The sequence below is a fragment of the Dermacentor variabilis genome, chromosome 10, assembly GCF_050947875.1.
Source record: "Dermacentor variabilis isolate Ectoservices chromosome 10, ASM5094787v1, whole genome shotgun sequence".
In the NCBI taxonomy this organism is placed as follows: Eukaryota; Metazoa; Arthropoda; class Arachnida; order Ixodida; family Ixodidae; genus Dermacentor; species Dermacentor variabilis.
The window spans coordinates 117,849,526-117,869,742 of NC_134577.1; the positions used below are offsets into that span (position 1 = coordinate 117,849,526).

Genomic DNA, 20,217 nt, shown 5'->3' on the forward strand with positions numbered 1-20,217 from the left:
ATTTACATAATCGGCCTGTACTCCTTGATTACGTAATGCCTCTATGACTGCTAGTAGGTCTATTGATTCAAATGCATTTTCGTAATCTATGAAAGACATATAGAGAGGCTTATTGTACTCTGAGGATTTCTCAATAACCTGATTATTCACATTGATGCGATTCATTGTAGAGTATCCCTTTCTGAAGCCAGCCTGTTCCCTTGGTTCACTAAAGTTCAGTGTTGCCCTTATTCTATTGGAGATTATTTTGGTAAATATTTTTATACATTACTGGGAATAAGCTAATGGGCCTATAATTTTTCAGTTTTTTAACGTCATCCTTTTTGTAGATTAGTATAATGTTTGAGATTTTCCAGTTTTTTGGGGGCCCTTGCGATCGAATGACACTTCTCATAAAGAGTCACCAGTTTTCCACGCATTATGTCTCCTCCATCTTTTATTAAATCGACTATTATTCCATCTTCTCCTGCCGCTCTTCCTAATTTCATGTCTTCCAAGGCCCTTCTGACCTCATCTCTAGTTATTATACGAGGAGCTTCTGTGTCCTGTTCGTTACTGCTCCTAATGGAGGTATCCTGACTACTCTAGGTATTGTACAGGTCAGTATAGAATTCTCCCGCTTCTTTTACTATATATTCGAGATTCTTGATTATATTACCCTGCTTATTTTGCAGTGCATACACCTTGGTTAGTCTTATGTCAAGTTTGTGTCTGACTGATTTCAGGCTGCGTCCATTTTTTATGGCTTCTTCAGTGTTTCTGGCGTTATAGTTTCGAATATCACTTATTTTCGCCTTATTAATCACTTTTGACAGCTCCGCAAATTCTGTCTTATCTCTTGAGTTGTACACTTTCATTCTTTGTCGTTTCTTTATTAGGTCCTTTGTTACTTGGGCGAGCTTGTCTACCGGTTCCTTAGTGCCTTGCCTCCCACTTCAATTGCTGCCTCTGAAGCCAGCCTAGTTACAGTTTCATTCATTACCTCTATGTCATCATCATCTCTGTGTTCTAAGGCTGCATATTTGTTTGAAAGTACCGGCCTGAATTTGTCTGCTTTTACCCTTAGCGCCTCTAGGTTGGCCTGTTTCTTCTTGACCAATTTTGCTCTTTCTCTCTTAAACTTGAGGTGAATCCTAGCCCTCACTAGCCTATGATCACTGCACTTTACCCTACCTATCACTTCTACATCCGCACTGCATGGAGTCTGTAGAATGTATGAAATCAATTTCATTCTTTGTTTCACCCTTAGGGCTTTTCCAGGTCCACTTTATGTTGCTACGCTTCCTGAAAAACGTGTTCATTATTCGAAGCTTATTCCTTTCTGCGAATTCTACCAGCACCTCTCCTCTAGCGTTCCAAGAATCGACGCCGTAGTTGCCAGTTGCTTGTTCAGCAGCCTGCTTTTTCCCCACTTTTACATTGAAGTCGCCCATAACTACCGTATATTGAGTTTGCACTTCTCTCGTCGCTAATTCAACATCTTTATAAAACTGATATACTTCCTCATCGTTGTGACTGGATGTTGGAGCGTAGGGCTTGTAGACCATTAATCTATACCTCTTATTACGTTTGATTACGACTACAGCTACCCTCTCATTAACGCCGTAGAATTCGTCAACGTTGCCCGCTATGTCCTTATAGATTAGGAATCCTACCTTGTATTGCTGCTTATCTGCAAGATCTCTATAGCCGAGGACATGTCCGTTATTCAGCAATGTACAAGCCTCATCAGTTCTTCTAATCTCACTAAGGCCGATGGTATCCCAAACAATTAATGTCTGATAGTTCTCCAAAGAGTCCTGCTAAGCTAGCCTCACCCGACAGAGTTCGGTCATTAAAGGTTGACAGGGTCAGTTTCAATTGGCTGCCTGTGCAGACCCAGAGATTCTTAGCACCCTCTGCTGCGCTACAGGTCTGACCGCCGCCTTGGTCAGGTGCTCCGCAGCTGCTGGGGGCTGAGGGCTACGGTTCAGTCGTTCAAGTCATTTGCGAGGGGGTGGCCGTGTTCTGCACCAGGGAGGCCCATTCCTGTTCCGGCGAGGGAGTGTCTTTGTTAAAGACAATGCGAAACTAATTTTTAAAGACGGTTGGTGGTGAATACTGCGAACCCCGATGAATAACATGCTGTGCTATAACGGGATGAAAGACGTTTAATTCTAGCTCATTATAATGAGCTAGGATTGATTGACTTCATTTCTCTGTAATCAGAATAAGTTCAAGTGAGGTATTCCATGCGAAACGCAACTAACGTTATCTGCCACACATTTGTATGTTAACGTGTACTGCACTTTACAAACTGACTGCGCCTTTTTATTTCTCAGAAGAGTTTCACTATTGTCGCTGAATTGTGAAATTATCAGCATCAACTTTTGATTCAGTAACTTAACTTTGGCTTCGCAATTTTCTTTCAAACATGCACCACTTCAACATAGCTAACAATGTGTCTACGTTACTTTCTAATATTTGCTTTGCACCAGCGGGGAGTGTTCTTGATACCTTACTTTTTATTATCTATATCAACGACCTGCACAGTAACATATATTGCATGTGCACAACTGCTGATGACTGTATTATACATATATTGTCGTATTAAATGTACTGAAGATCACGACTTATTAAAAAATGTCAGAACCTAATTCCTAATTGGTGTGACACGTGGCTAAATATATTGAGCTAGAATTAGCGCAAATTACTATCACTTAGCCAAAAGTGGCCTAATCCTAGTTTTTCTTATAATATATAAACAAGAAATTATGTTAGCCTTCATCAACTAAATATTGTCACATGGTAGTGACGGTCAAGATAGCAGCACAACTGGGAATGACGAAACTAGCGTTTTATTTGGGGGACTTGGGCTCTCAAAAACAGGCTGCACTGAAAGAACAACCGTAGCGACGAACACAGTCGGCGATCGTCGAAAATTTTAGATGCGGGCCAAGCCCTTCGGCTTTTATACATGAGTCATCGAAGGTTCCAGAATAATCGCTGGTGCGTGCGTATCTTCAAGCAAGTACTACACAATTCGCGTGAAGTATACAGTCAGTTTACACAAGGTTCGGTGACAGCACACAACGAATAGAACCATCGATAACATTCGAGACACTTCCAAAACATGCAGACGCGTCTAGCGCTGAGCGATAAGATTTATTAGACGGGGAAACGCGGTCACCCAATAAAGATAAACATGTGTCAATATGTAGTCGGCAACATGGTTCTAAATATCCACTGGATTCCCTACACTGCCACCGTGTGCCCCAATGCATCCTTATTATTGGAACATTTGCGTCGGCGCATTCAAAGCGCGCCTTCCCTTAGCCATAATCTCCAATTCACTGCGCGCTTGGAAGAAGTATTCAAGCTACTAAATTGGAAAGGCTTAGGAGTAAGGATCGACGGCGAATATCTCAGATACCTTCGATTTGCCGATTACATTGTTCTATTCAGCAATACTGCAGACGAGTTACAACAAATGATTGAGGACCTTAGCACAGAGAGTGTAAGAGTGGGGTTGAAGATTAATATGCAGCAGACAAAGTTAATGCTGAATGTTTCTATGTTTCTTTTTGTTGTTTCTAATATCCATTCCTGTTATAGCCCTAAGAGGGCTGATAGTATAAATTAAGTAATTATTTAATGCAATTATAATTAATTGGTTAATTAATTAATAGCCGGGCAAGGGAACAAGAGTTCAGGATCGCCAGTCAGCCTCCAGAGTCTGTGAAGGAGCACGTTTACCTAGGTCAATTAATCACAATGGAACCCTGATCAGGAGAAGGAAGTTCATAGAAGAATAAAAATTGGTTCGATCGCATACGGCAGACATTGTCAGCTTTTGACTGGAAGCTTACCATTATCACTGAAAAGGAAGGTGTACGATCAGTGCATATTACCGGTGTTGACATATGGGGCCGAGACTTGGAGACTGACAAAGAAGCTTGAGAACAAGTTAAGGACCGCGCAAAGAACGATGGAACGAAGAATGCTGGGCATAACGTAAAGAGACAGAAAGAGAGCGGTTTGGATCAGAGAGCAAACGGGTATAGCCGATATTGTCATCATCATCGTCAGCCTGGTTACGCCCACTGCAGGGCAAAGGCCTCTTCCATACTTCTCCAACTACCCCGGTCACATAATAATTGTGGCCATGTTGTCCCTGAAAACTTCTTCATTTCATCCGCCCACCTACCTTTCTGCCACCCCCTGCTACGCTTCCCTTCCCTTGGAATCCAGTCCGTAACCCTTAATGACCATCGGTTATCTTCTCTCCACGTTACATTTCCTGCCCATGCCCATTTCTTTTTCTTGATTTCAACTAAGATGTCATTAACTCGCGTTTGTTCCCTCATCCAATCTGCTCTTTTCTTATCCCTTAACGTTACACCCATCATTCTTTTTCCCACACCTCGTTGCGTCGTCCTCAATTTGAGTAGAGTCCTTTTCGTAAGCCTCCAAAAAGTTTCTGCCCCGTACGTGTGTACCGGTAAGACACAGCTGTTATACACTTTTCTCATGAGGGATAATGACAACCTGCTGTTCATGATCTGAGAATGCCTGCCAAACGCACCCCAGCTCGTTCTTATTCTTCTGATTATTTCAGTCTCATGATCCGGATCGGCGGTCACTACCTGTCCTAAGTAGATGTAGTCCCTTGCCACTTCCAGTGCCTCGCTACCTATCGTAAACTGCTGTTCTCTTCCGAGACTGTTAAAGATTACTTTAGTTTTCTGCAGATTAATTTTCAGACCCACCCTTCTGCTTTGCCTCTCCAGGTCAGTGAGCATGCATTGCAACTGGTCGCCTGAGTTACTAAGCAAGGCAACATCATCAGCGAATCGCAAGTTACTAAGGTTTTCTCCATTAACTCTTATCCCCAATTCTTCCCAACCCAGGTCTCTGAATACCTCCTGTAAACACGCTGTGAATAGCATTGGAGAGATCGTATCACCCTGCCAGACGTCTTCCTTTATTGGGATTTTGTTGCTTTCTTTATGGAGGACTACGGTGGCTGTGGAGCCGCTATAGATATCTTTCAGTATTTTTACTTACGGCTCTCATAGACCATGATGCCGTAATGCCTGCATGACTGCTGAGGTTTCGACTGAATCAAACGCTTTCTCGTAATCAATTAAAGCTACAAGAAAGCGTCTGATTCAGCCGATATTGTAATTGACACTAAAAGAAAAAAAAAATTGAGCTAGGCAGGTCATGTAATGCGCAGGTTAGATATCCTTGGGCCAGTAGGGTTGCAGAATGGGTACCGAGAGAAGGAAAGCGCAGTCGAGGACGGTAGAAGACTAGGTGGGGCGATGAAATAAGGAAATTCGTGGGCGCTAGTTGGAATCGGTTGACGCAGGACCGGGATAATTGGTGATCGTAGGGAGAGGCCTTCGTCCTGCAGTGGACATAAAATGGGCTGATGATGATGATAATGATGATGATGGTTCAAATCAGGTATTCCCTTTTCCATAAAAAAGCTCTTAAAAAACTTCGGGCCGAACCATTCATATGGTGGCGGATTAGCTAGCGAAGCTGTTTAAGTGAATAGATTTTACATTATAAGTGATACATTCAGACACACGTATACATCGATATATGATTTTTATTTATCTTATTTCGAAACGATGGGGATCATGGCTTGTTCTTCGGCCGTGCGCAAAATGCATTATCTTCCCAATTTCCTCATTTTTGTTGCAGTTGCAGCTGCTGCAACGGTCTACATCTGCAATGCGCAATATTGTTCTTACACACCACGGCGGCTACCACGGCGTACATCCCCGTGTTTTCTCGCCACAACTGCCGCGTGGTTGTATTGAGAGCAGACGACAGCAGGCGCAGCCAGCAGCAACAGCGGCCAGCGCAGGTGCACTCCCCTACTGCGCATGTGCGGCGAAATCGACTGTCCTTTCTTTCTTCTGCGCCGTACTATCGTTTGTTATCTTTTTTTGGTCCCTTTATGGACGATAGCCAAGCCAGCTAGATACCACCGTACGAGACCACGCATACGGCTCATTCATACAGGTCCATCAGGTAAACAGCTTCGCTGGAAAGCATATATCCTTCCGTACGCAACCTGAATTTGCCTCTGATCTCGTGCCTTTGTCCCAACACTTACCTGCCACGTAAGAAGCGATACAGAATAGGGCCACTCGTTTCAATTATCACAACAGTGAATACCGCTCGAAAATACTTTCTATTTCCTTTCACCTAACCCTTTAGCAGTTGCTTCATAAATCGCTCCATCACTTGAACCACCACACTTTACGTTTGGAAATATTGCAGACGCTGCGCAGTAAAGACACTTGCGATTTATCATAGAGAAATTTCAATTAGTGGAAGCAGTATTTTACGGCTGGGCCTTCTTTTTCTGTACCATAAAAGACTCAGAACAAACACAATTAAACGTGCCTTCCATAACCACCTGGCTCGCAATAGGAGGCGGTAAGCAAATGTCTGTATCATGTTATGGCTTACAGCAGGTGTGTGGGTGGAATCAGAGTTGCAACTTAGGCTGCACGTACACTAAGGTGATATAGACGTATTTGACTCATGAATGCTTCGACGTGCCATTCACTCGCGGAATACCTTTACAAAGGCATACTTGCAAAAACCAACCCCGACAAATTCTGGCAGTCGCTTAATAGGCATCCAGTCAGCTAACCCATGCTATTCCTTTTTTATCCTCCTTCTTTATTGGAATGACCTGCGTACGACGTATCTTTCAAATACCTCATCCAACTTCGTCAACAACTGCGGAACTAGCAGCGATTAATGTTGCACTGAAATACGTGCAAGAGGAGTTAATTACATCGAAGGTTGTCATCTTTACGGACTCCCGTGCCGCCCTTAGGTTACAACGCAGTGAGCCTGATTGTCCACTTGTGCGCAGCATTAATGACTCTGCGAGCAAAATTCCATCACGTGGGGTATTTCTCGTTGCTCAATGGATACCTTCACACGTAGGAATCGCCGGAAATAATAAAGAGGCTGATCGCCTCGCTTCAAGTTGCGTTCATAACAACTGTGACTGCCCAGAAATTATGTGCAAGCTTGATGACGCTCGTCTGCTGATTCGTCGCCACCTACTCAAGCAGCATCCAGATGAGCGCGTCGCAAATGGAACGTTCACGCCCCGGGTTCGTGGTCGAGGCTTGCCTCGTCGCGCTAGAGCACAACTGCTCAAGCTGAGGGTTGGTTGCGTGAACGTGCACGAACGTTTATACAGACAAGGGCGTGCGGAAAGTCCATTGTGTACGTCTTGTGGCTGCTACGAGACACTTCAGCACCTTATACTTGAGTGTCTCGCTTTCAGTTCGCAGCGCATTTCGCTACTGAGAAACTATCATCTCCTTGGCCTGCGGTGTGCGACACTCGAGGAATATTTATACCACAGTGGCTGTGCATCTAAACGTGATCAGGTCCATCGCGCCCTACTTACCTTTATAGACCTAACTAACTTAGGTTCACGTTTGTAGCATGAACATTCAACATTCTGTAGTAGCGTGACCTTTAGTAACCGGCCCTACTGTGTGTGATCAGTACTGTACCCTAACGCTTCTTCCTTCGAAGATGGGAGGTGGCGGGTTCAAACACCTTGTAGTGTATATTGTGAACCGGTGATTACGTGCAGGTGATTACGTGAAACGGTGATTACGTGCAGCTTTACTTGACGTCTCATCGTGGAGAACACAATTAGCCGCATAGCGAAATAGCCATGGATGTGGTTGATAATTGTGGAGGCTGTTCGACGCGGCGTCACTTTAATTCCGGCTGCAGAGTTCTACTTTAGTCTTTAGATTTGTCCTGTTGCAGTGTTCTACTTTGGTCTTTAGATTTGTCCTGTTGCTCTCCTTTCCTCTTTCCTTTTTCCTCCCCACCTTCCTATCTTCCATTTCTGTGTTGCTGTCACCTCCCTTCAGAAGAGTAGGCAGGCGTTGTGCCCCTTCCTGTAGCAGTTGCCAGCCTGCTCCTCGCTTTCCCTTTCCTGTTACCTGTGTATATGTGTATGTGTGTTCAAAACAAATCATCATGATCATCAGCAGCAGCCGCAGCCTGGTTACGCCCACTGCAGGGCAAAGGCCTCTCCCACACTTCTCCAACTACCCCGGTCATGTACTAATTGTGGCCATGTTGTCCCTGCAAACCTCTTAATCTCATCCGCCCACCTAACTTTCTGCCGCCCTCTGCTACGCTTCCCTTCCCTTGGAATCCATTCCGTAACTCTTAATGACCATCGGTTATCTTCCCTCCTCATTACGCGTCCTGCCCATGCCCATTTCTTTTTCTTGATTTCGACTAAGATATCATTAACTCGCGTTTGTTCCCTCACCCAATCAGCTCTTTTCTTATCCCTTAACGTCACACCTATCATTCTTCTTTCCATAGCTCGTTGTGTCGTCCTCAATTTAATTAGAACCCTTTTCGTAAGCCTCCAGGTTTCTGCCCCGTACGTGAGTACTGGTAAGACACAGCTGTTATAAACTTTTCTCTTAAGGGATAATGGCGATCTGCTGTCCATGATCTGAGAATGCCTGCCAAACGCGCCCCTGCCCATTCTAATTCTTCTGATTATTTCAGTCTCATGATCTGGATCCGCAGTCACTACCTGTCCTAAGTAGATGTATTCCCTTACCACTTCTAGTGCCTCACTACCTATCGTAAACTGCTGTTCTCTTTCGAGACTGTTAAACATTACTTTAGTTTTCTGCAAATTAATTTTTAGACCCACCCTTCGGCTTTGCCTCTTCAGGTCAGTGAGCATTCATTGCAGCTGGTCCCCTGAGTTACTAAGCAAGGCAATATCATCAGCGAATCGCAAGTTACTAAGGAATTCTCCATTAACTCTTATCCCCAATTCTTCCCAATCCAGGTCTCTGAATACCTCCTGTAAACACGCTGTGAATAGCATTGGAGAGATCGTATCTCCCTGCCTGACGCCTTTCTTTATTGGGATTTTGTTGCTTTCTTTACGGAGGACTACGGTGGCTGTGGAGCCGCTATAGATATCTTTCAGTATTTTTACATACGGCTCGTCTACACCCTGATTCCGCAATGCCTCCATGACTGCTGAGGTTTCGACTGAATCAAATGCTTTCTCGTAATCAATGAAAGCTATATATAAGGGTTGGTTATATTCCGCACATTTTTCTATAACTTGATTGATAGTGTGAATATGGTCTAATGTTGAGTAGCCTTTACGGAATCCTGCCTGGTCCTTTGGTTGACGGAAGTCTAAGGTGTTCCTGATTCTATTTGCAATTACCTTAGTAAATACTTTGTCGGCAACGGACAGTAAGCTGATCGGTCTATAATTTTTCAAGTCTTTGGCGTCCCCTTTTTTATGGATTAGAATTATGTTAGCGTTTTTCCAAGATAACGGTGCGCTCGAAGTGATGAGGCATTGCGTATACAGGGTGGCCAGTTTCTCTAGAACAATCTGCCCACCATCCTTCAACAAATCTGCTGTTACCTGATCCTCTCCAGCTGCCTTCCCCCTTTGCATGGCTCCCAAGGTTTTCTTTACTTCTTCCGGCGTTACCTGTGAGATTTCGAATTCCTCTAGACTATTCTCTCTTCCATTATCGTCGTGGGTGCCACTGGTACTGTATAAATCTCTATAGAACTCCTCAGCCACTTGAACTATCTCACCCATATTAGTAATGATATTGCCGGCTTTGTCTCTTAACGCATACATCTGATTCTTGCCAATTCCTAGTTTTTTCTTCACTGTTTTTAGGCTTCCTCCGTTCCTGAGAGCATGTTCAATTCTATCCATATTATACTTCCTTATGTCAGCAAATAATAAATAATAACTGCAGCATTCAGCTTTTGTCGTTCTTTTCCAGATTCTCACGTGCTTATCAAATTATGCTTTTTATGTTCTTCTCTTTGGTTGCCTGGCACTGACAGGTGTATATAGTTTTTACATTGTAATTTTTGCTGATGCTGTTTCTACTTTGTTTCCATCGGTTCTATTTCCGAGTGTGTATATGTGCTTTTGTTAGCTTTTTATTACTTTTATTTGTATGACTTGGTTGACGCCCCCCCCCCCCCCCCCCCCTTACTATATGCCCCATAAGGAGGCCGATGGTCGGATCGAAGCTCAGCGCAGCACCTCGATATTATACAGTTGCAGTGTAGCCTATGTCGCACGCGTGCTCCTTACATGCCAAAATCCGTCTTTGAAACCTTCGTCGCCTGCCTCATGTGCCAGGCTTTAACACGAAATTGTCTTATACCGGGCCCTACTGTAGATCTGTCCTAAGTGCATACGTGCCGCCTACATTGTCGTCACTCTAATACCTTGGCCTCTCCGTGAGACGGCGCTACCTTGCCGATTTATGAGATGGTGCAGGCTGAAAGGAGACGGTCGGCGAACGCCACCAGATTGCGTTGCCATCCACGCATCATCTCGGCGGAACACCTTGGCCCGCGGTCTGGTTGGAGGCCGGCGTGCGCTTTCTGGTTTGCACACGTTCGCGCTGTGGAAAGTTTTGGTCTACCATTGTCGTGATCCAATATTCGTCAAGGATAAAACGCGAGCAGCGGGGTCCCCTGCTGAACGTGCGCGATCAGGCAGGGTTTTCACGGCGAGTCCAATTGTTTGTATTTCCTTCGTGCACGTATTCTTGCGTCGGCGGCGGTGGCATTTGCATGCGTACGTTTTTGCACGCGAAAAATGCGCCATGTGTTAACAGCGCAGTTCAGCCACATACGGACTCACCGTCGAGTCGGATACAACTATGACGCCTGGCAACCTGCGGGGAGCTGATTTTAAGCTGCTCAACAACACAGGCCTCGCACGCGTGCGGTTGCTGTCGTTGCTTCACCTTTCGAGTGAAATTGTGATTAATAAAAACTGCACATTTATGAATTGTATTTGTGAATTTACAAAAATAACACTGCTTAAAATAAGTTTCATCTTCGTGTTATAACGAATAAACTCCAAGAAGGACGAACCAATTTTGTTTCATTCAGGCCACCAACTTTTCATTAAAAGCTGTCGAATACTGCAAACTTTCAGAGAACGATAGTATCGCTTTTACAACTTTGTAGCTCTTCAATAAAAACATTACACTACCCCTTACACTACCCCCACACTACTGGACCTTACACTACCCCCAAATATAACACGGCTTTGCTAGAGGGACCGTTGCTAAATCCTTCTAAACAGTGCAACAAATTGACATGGGCTGTAAATTCATGTACGGATTTTGTCCGCTTTACATGCTCTAACGGAAGCAGTTTACTGAACTGCAATGTGTCTAGTATTAGTGTAAGGGTTCCAGATATTTAAACTTTGTGCTTTAATTTATTTGATCCTATGAATTTTCGGTAACTTCGGTAAAGACATCCAGGCCACGATATGAAAGTTGACAGTCACGAGAATCTACTTTTCCCTCTGAAATGGCACAAGTGTTATTCAAATTGTTTAAATGGTCGTCTCGTAAACGTATTTCTGCGTTTACATGCACTTGAATAGACAAGCTTCAACTTGCAAGCCTGACAAGCGTGCAAGCTGTTAGGGTTGGCGTCCCGCACATCGTGCACAAAGAACTTTCTCTCACCCGACCTTCTTCCACCAGGCCTCGTCAAAATGAAGCGTGCCTTCCTAATTCGCCATGACCGTTTCGAGTGTCTGCCTGTCTGCCGGAAGCCCCGCAACGTACAGGCCTCTTTTGTGTGTGTATGTGTATGTGGGTGTGCGAGTTTAGAGAGGCCCTTTCCTCGAATTGGACCTAGAGGAGAACTTCCACGAACCCGCAACGCGCAGAAGAGATGGATAGGCGTCTACAATTCCAGGAGGCGTGACGACCTCCTCTCTGCAGCAAGCACGGTATAGCTCCTCTCTGCAGCAGCTCTTTCTGTGCCGGTCACGTGACGTCGATGGAAGCAAGGTCCCGCCCACGATTGTAGAGAGCCTATTTAAGGGACTCCGAAATGTACTTTTAAACACTTATTGCGAGTCCTTTAACGGATGCTCTTAGAAAAACAGAGCCACAAACGGTAAAGTGGTATGACGCAAAAGAAAACGCTTTTAGTACGCTGAAGAAAGCACTAACTAGTCAGCCAGTGTTGAACGCGCCCGACTACTCTAAGCCATTCATTCTTCAGTGTGATGCAGTGACAGGGGTATGGGGGTGGTACTCTGTCAAAAGAGAGATGACGAGAACGAACACCCTGTGCTGTACGCCAGCAGAAAACTTTCAGTTCGTGAGGAAGCATACAGTGCATCAGAAAAAGAATGCGCCTGCGTAGTATGGGCGGTGCAGAAGCTAGCTTGCTATATCGCTGGTTCAAGGTTCACCATAGAGACTGACCACTGTCCCTTCACATGGCTGCAGTCCAAATCTACGAAAAACGGTAGTCTTTTGCGCTGGAGCTTAGCTCTTCAACAGTACACCTTCGATATTCGCTACAAGAAGGGTAAGCTTAACGGCAATGCCGATGCTTTGAGTCGTTGCCCCTAGAGTAACGAAAGCCTCATGCTCATCCGGGTTTCCGTGGCATTTTTACGTTCGTTCATGCGTTTCTCCGAATTCATACGTTTTTCCAAAGTGTAGTCGATTGTTCGATGGTTTTAATAACCCCGTCATAACGCTTTCAAGAAATGGCTGTTTTTAGTGTTCAGCGGGGGGAGGACGCGCGTAGGGAATGGGAAAGGTGTAGCGGGTTTTCTTTTTTTTTTTAAACCCGGGTGTGTCTTCGGGAGGGAGGGTGGCCTTGTGCTCGCTACTTTGTGATTGTCGGTCCGGCACTGTTCTGGGGTGAATGCTTACCCACGCAGGAGACGAAAAGCAGCGACACCTCCTTGCAAGACCGATTTCGCCGGAGTGGACCAGGGAGAAAAGTCACAAGAGCGCCACGAGGACTGATGACCACTCCCAGGAATCTACCTGCTACGAACTAAGGGTTCGTCACCTCTAAGGGGAATTCTGCTACCGAAACGCCGATCCCTCGTACAGCGGCTGCTGGCCCCTACACGTCGGGATCTTCCTCCCCCGCCGGAGATGCTGTTAGAAGTGGGGTCCCGCACCTCGTGCACAAAGAACTTTCTCTCACCCAACCTTCTTCCACCAGGCCTCGTCGAAATGAAGCGTGACTTCCTAATTCGCCATGACCGTTTCGAGTGTCTGCCTGTCTGCGGGAAGTCCCGCAGCGTACAGGCCTCTTTTGTGTGTGTTGTGGGTGTGCGAGTTTAGAGAGGCCCTTTCCTCGACTTGGACCTAGAGAACTTCCACGAACCCGCAACGCGCAGAAGAGACGGACAGGCGTCTACAATTCCAGGAGGAGTGACGACCTCCTCTCTGCAGCAAGCTCGGTATAGCTCTTCTCTGCAGCAGCTTTTTCTATGCCGGGCACGTGACGTCGATGGAAGCAAGGTTGTATAGAGCCTATTTAAGGGACTCCGAAATGTACTTTTAAACACTTCAGGCTCTTCTCATTTCCCCGCAGTGGCGTCTGCGTCAGCAGGCGTTTGGTGTGTTGCGACACCACGTACCCGAGCACATGAGGGTTGGACCCTCCCGCGTTTAGCCGTGCGCGGCTTAGCCGTGTTCGGGGAAAAGGGGATCCTGGGGGTTGAGCCAATGCCGGGTGTTTGGACCTTTACGGCCCCTCGGCGGCGGCAACACACCCCTTTGGCCTCGGCTTCACGTAGACGGCACCCTCGGACTGACCCACCCGGGGGAAATCGGTAGTTGCCGTTTCCTGTCTCTCTCTCCTTCGACCCTTCGTCTTTCTCTCACTTTCCAGCTTTCCTGTCTTCTTCTCACTTCTGAATTTCTGATCCTTCTGGCAGCTAGGGTTAACCTCGTGTGAAATAACCAAGCTTGGTTATATCATATTTGGTTATAGTGGTTGTGTACAGCTGGCGATGGCAGGCCTCGTTTATTTACAAGGCCTGTCACGTCCCCTTGTTGGGCTCCATGGTGGGTGGCTGACACCACTGCCGAAATTACTTATGGTTTTATGGCTTCTTCTTTCCCCAAGCTTCCTGATCGCCCTCTCACAAAAAGAGGGCGCACCGAAGAATGTTTCAACTTCTTTAATAAGCCCACTGAAATTTTTCCACGTTTCCACGTGATTCACAGCGAAACCCCCGACAAGACCGTAAGAACTGTATCACCTTTCGTTGTCGCGAAATGCCTAACTGAGACCCTAGGTGCAGGATACAAAGTCACGAAAATGGCCAGTGGTGACATTCTTCTTGAAGTCCGTGATAAAGCTCAGCATGAAAATCTGCAAAAGCTCACCTCGCTTGGCGACACCCAAATCTCTGTAAGTCCTCATCGTTCATTGAACAGTACACGAGGGGTAGTATCAGATCAGGACCTGCTGGAACTGACTGAGACAGAGCTCCTAAAAGGCTGGAAAGACCAACACGTTACGAATGTACAGCGAATTAAGATCCGACGTGACGACAAAGAAATTCCGACAAAACACCTCATACTTACCTTTTGTACGAGCACACTCCCTGAACAAATCGAAACCGGCTACATGAAAATAAATGTAAGACCATACATTCCAAACCCCCGACGCTGTTTTAAGTGCCAAAGATTCGGTCACGGCTCTCAGAGCAGCAGGGGCCGTACCACCTGTGCAAAGTGCGCATCACATGAGCACCCTGCAGATAACTGCAATGATCCACCCCACTGTGCAAATTGTGACGGTGAACACCCGGCATACTCTCGCTCTTGTCCCTGATGGAAGAAAGAAAAAGAAATTATCACGCTCAAAGTAAAAGAAAATATTTCCTTCAAAGAAGCTAGAAAACGCCTCTCGTTTGTGGGGCCTTCTTTCTCCGACGTGGCACGGCAGGGGGCAGTGCCACAACGGTTCTCGGCGGCCGTTAGGACCACGCAAGGTGGACCGACGGTAGCGCCACTCGCCCCCACTGCGGGATCAGCTAGTGCTGTTCCGCAACCCAGCAAGAGCCAGCAGTCCACCGGACCTGCAGGCTCCACGACTTCTAGGGCCTCTGTTCGCACAGAGAAGCCCGAAACACCCGCGAACGTACACCGCGAGCGGGCATCCAGCGCCTCTATGGAGGCGATGGATACATCAAGTGTATCCGGCGTCTCGGACGCCGAAGGATCGGCGAAGCTCTCAGGAGCTGCCCAAAAAAGGCAAATCCCGCATCACAGGGCCTGGCAAGGTTCCTGTGGAATAACATAGTTTTCCTCTCTTGAACACACATCACCATACACTTTCACTATGGATACACAAATATTATATTGGAATGTCAGGGGTCTTCACAATCTAGATGATGTCAAGGAACTCCTACATAAATATAATCCAAAGGTGCTGTGTGTTCAAGAGACTCATCTGAAAAGCACACAAACAAACTTTCTTCGTAACTACGCCATCTTCAGAAAAGACCGTGACGAGGCTAACGCGTCGTGCGGTGGCGTAGCAATTGTCGTAGACAAGTCTATAGCTTGTCATCATGTAGCCCTACAGACACCCCTCGAAGCAGTATCAGTGCGAGGAGTTCTTTTTAATAAGTTGGTTACTGTTTGCTCCATTTACATACCCCCAAACTATCACCTTCACAAAACAGACTTCTACAACCTTATAAATCAGCTTCCGGAACCCTACATACTCGTGGGTGATTTTAATGCCCACAACACCCTGTGGGGAGATTCCCGTTGTGACGCGAGAGGTCGGCTGATCGAACATTTTCTTTTGACATCCGGTGCATCCCTATTTAATAAGAAGGAGCCGACTTATTACAGTGTGCATCACAACACATACTCATCTATAGACTTAGCAATTGGTACTGCTAGTCTTCTGTCTGACCTGAAATGGAATGTCATCAAGAATCCTTTTGGAAGTGATCACTTCCCAGTCACTCTAAACTTAACAACACAGTATGATTCTCCACCGCATGTCCCTCGATGGAAATTAGCCTCAGCCGATTGGAAAAGTTTTCAAGAATGTACTTATTTACCGTGGGACTCTTTAGAATACTATACTATAGATGATGCCGTATCATATTTTACTCATTTTATTATCGACGCAGCGCAAAAGTGTATACCACAAACAAATGGTTTTTCATCCAAAAGACGTGTCCCGTGGTGGAACGAAGATTGCAAAGAAGCGCGAAAGAGGCAGAATAGGGCATGGGGCAGGCTTCGTCGATCACCAAATGCGGAGAATCTAATTGAATTCAAGAAGGCAAAATCACAGGGCAGGAGAACACGACGACGTGCTAAGCGAGAAAGCTGGGAAAGGTACATCTGTAGTATCAATTCGTACAAGGATGAAGGTAAGGTATGGAACAGGGTGAACAGATTGAAGGTCAGGGAAACACAACCGCTTCCTTTAGTAAACGCTCAAGGCGACACCATGAAAGATCAGGCTGACTTTCTGGGTAAGCATTTTGAAAATATTTCTAGTGCATCACACTATGCGCCAACTTTCCTAAAGTTCAAGGAACGCATAGAGCGAGAGCGCCTTGAACGAAAATGCGCAGCAGATGAACCTTATAACCGGCCGTTTAGTCTCGCTGAACTGAAGGCTGCTCTGTGTTCCTGCGGCAACTCAGCACCACGTGGTGACCGCATAATGTATGCAATGATCAAGAATATGCATCCAGAAACATTGAACACACTTCTGTGTCTTTACAACACCATGTGGCTATCTGGGCATATTCCATCCTCATGGAAAGAAGCTATTGTCATCCCAATTCATAAGCAAGGCAAAGACCCCGCATTAGGCAGTAGTTACAGACCAACAGCACTAACGAGCTGCTTGTGTAAATTATATGAAAAAATGGTTAATCGGCGTCTAATCTATTTCCTGGAAAGCAACCGTCTACTTGATCCCCTTCAATGTGGTTTCAGGGAGGATAGGTCAACAATAGACCACCTTGTTCGCATTGAGGCAAATATTAGAGAGGCTTATATACACAAACAATTTTTTCTTTCTGTATTTCTGGACTTGGAGAAAGCCTATGACACAACATGGCGATTCGGAATCCTCCGAGACCTATCTGCGATGGGCGTACGCGGCAATATGCTAAATATGATAGAAAACTACTTGACTAACCGCACATTCCGTGTTAGAGTGGGCAATGCCCTGTCCAGGCTATTAACTCAAAAGACTGGTGTGCCACAAGGGGGCGTGCTTAGTTGCACCCTCTTCATTGTGAAAATGAACTCCATCCGCGAAGTCATTCCATCCTGAATTTTTTATTCAATATATGTAGACGATGTACAACTAGGATTTAGGTCTTGTAACCTTGCTGTCTGCGAGCGCCAAGTCCAACTCGGACTGAACAAGGTCTCAAAATGGGCAAACGAAAATGGCTTCAAGCTAAACCCCTCCAAAAGCTCCTGTGTACTTTTTTCTAGAAAGAGGCTTGATACAAGAACCTGATATTATGCTGCATGGACAACACATACCACTCAACACTGAACATAAATTTTTAGGCATAATACTCGACTCAAAACTAACCTTCATTTCTCATATCAAGTATTTGAAAGCTAAATGCCTCAAAACAATGAACATCCTGAAAATACTGTCACATACAACATGGGGAAGCGACAGGAAATGCCTCATGAACCTCTACAGGAGCCTTGTACGATCGCGCTTAGACTACGGTGCCGTTGTGTATCACTCAGCTACACCCAGTGCTCTCAAGATGCTGGACCCTGTGCATCATCTTGGTATCCGCCTTGCCACCGATGCCTTTAGGACGAGTCCGATTCAAAGCCTGTATGTCGAATCGAATGAATGGTCGCTCGATCTGCAGCGGTCATATTCTACATTTAATTATTTTCTGAAAGTACATGCTAACGAAAACCATCCTTGTTATCCCACCATAAACGATATGACCTCTGCAACACTCTTTCACAACAAACCTACAGCCAGAGAGCCATTCTCGATCCGTGTGACAAAGCTGAGCGAGGAGATGGATGTTCATATTCATGAAAATAGACTAATGGCTTCTGCCAAGCCGTTTCCACCGTGGTTGGGGCGAACCATTGACTGTGACACGTCATTTGTGGAGGTAACGAAGCACGCTCCAGAGGCGCACATTCATATGCATTTTCTGGAATTACAATTTAAATACCCTTGTCCAGAGTATTACACAGATGCGTCTAAATCACATGCTGGCGTGTCATACGCAGCCGTCGGCCCATCCTTTTCCGAGTCCGATGTTCTGCACCCTCAAACAAGCATCTTTACAGCAGAGGTGTATGCAGTATGGTCGGCTGCAAAACACATCAAACAGTTAAAACTACGTAAGGCGGTCATATACACAGACTCATTAAGTGTTGTGAAAACATTGATGTCATGCTTCAACCACAGAAATCCAATAATTGCAGATCTTTTCTCTCTCCTCTGTACTATTTATGTCTCTGGCCAACATGTAAAGATATGCTGGGTGCCTGGACACAGAGGTATTGAAGGTAACGTCCTGGCAGACCGAATTGCTACCTCCTTAGACACAAAAGCTTGCAACATGTCCGCAGCCGTTCCCTTCTCAGACCTAAAGCCATACTTACGGAAACAACTCAGAACCTACTGGCAGCATAAATGGGACTCTGAAACCCTTAATAAACTCCACATAGTTAAGCCACATTTAGGATACTGGCCATCACTGACCAAGTCCAGACGAAGTGATGTCCTATTCTGTCGTCTCAGAATAGGGCACACTTACGGTACACATAGCTTTTTGTTGAGTGGCGGTGAGCGTCCAATGTGTAGTAGATGTGGGGAGACACTCAGTGTTCAGCATGTCTTCCTAGAATGCCGCGAAACACAAGCCGAAAGGAAAAAACACTTCCCTTTAGCATACAGTCAGTGTATACCACTTCACCTGGCACTGTTTCTAGGCAGAGAACCGCTATTTCACATGCAATCTACCTTAGCCTTTTTAAACGACGTTGACACGCTCCACGTTTTCTGTGCAAGAAATTCGTAACACGGCCTCTTGCGAGAGGCCACGGTTGCGATGTAAACCTTTGTTATAGCACATGCCTCCAGGCCCTTGTACTCAAGGGATCAGCTGAGGCTATTGTGCTATTTGTCAACAACAATCACCTGTCCATTTTTATTCGTGTAACGCCATTACACCATTGTTGAACATCCTATACTTACAGCATACCCTACTTCAGCCATTCTCATATTTTTATTCCTTGTGTATTTTATGCAACTTATAGCTCTTAGTTTTAGGCCTCTCTGCAGCCACGTCACATAAGCCATTTTTCCATTCAGTACTCATCACCACTTCCTTGGCGCGCTTTGGCCACACTTGGCCCTTGCGCCAATAAACACTACATATCATCAGGCTCTTCTCATTTTCTTTCATCTACCTTTGAATAAACCGTGCAAGTTTCGCACTAGAAATTGTATCGCCCTTGCTTGGTCGCCATGGTCTACCGGATGCCTGCAGCCCGCCGACAACGCCACGCTACCCAATAAGTAACGTCGGTTGAGCTTCGAAAGGCAGGCGCCGCTACAACTCGGCAGCAGTACGATACGCTACCCTAGAGTACGCAACAAAGCACATCGGCAGAGTAAAAAGAGACTGCTTGCGATTTCTCCTTGAGCCACTTTAATTTGTTGCACCAATAATCTGTGGCTTGCTTTCTTTTTCTGCACTACAATAAACGGAACAAAACGAATATAATTACATATCCCTGCTATAACCAGCAGATTCTAGATAAGCAGCGGCAGGTAGCTATCTATATGACGTTATGGCCTGCAGCCGGTGCATGGGAGTAGGCCCCAAGCTAAGGCTTTGTTTTAAGAACCCACACTTTCTTCAGCTTGTACTGATGTTCTGCATTTTGATTCGATGCATTGTCTAGCGTAGACACATTATTGACAAACGATTCACATACCTGTCCTTTGAAAGATCAGCACATGGTCCATTTGCTTGCGGCGATTCCGTTTCCATGAGATGCAGAAGAGATGCGGCTGGCGGTGAAAGCGCCATGTCGCTTTTCAGAGACGCTGCGTATTGGACAGCATTTTGATTACTCAGATAAATTTAACTATGTCCTCCCACGCTTGCTTCTTTTCTCAGCAAGTGCACTAAATGCAGCACTAGATACAACGAAATTTACTTATAGCATTCATCTATTTTTTTTTTCCTGACAAGTGATTGTGAGTACGGCGCAGAGTGATATTTACGTGTTACTTGGATCGCATTCGTTACTTTAGAACATTTCCTTTAGAACAGAACAAACAAAGAATGAGCCCCTT

General features: G+C 45.6%; 1 protein-coding gene across 1 annotated transcript in view; it reads right to left on the reverse strand.

Moving 5' to 3' along the window:
- LOC142559687 (uncharacterized) overlaps nt 1–19,960 on the reverse strand; it is a 60,056-nt gene extending 40,096 nt beyond the window's left edge. Inside the window, exon 1 of the mRNA XM_075671251.1 lies at nt 19,854–19,960. Within this exon, the coding sequence (XP_075527366.1) occupies nt 19,854–19,948 (95 nt within the window). The 5' untranslated portion in view covers nt 19,949–19,960. The remainder of the gene's footprint in view (nt 1–19,853) is intronic.
- Between the last annotated feature and the right edge of the window lie 257 nt (nt 19,961–20,217).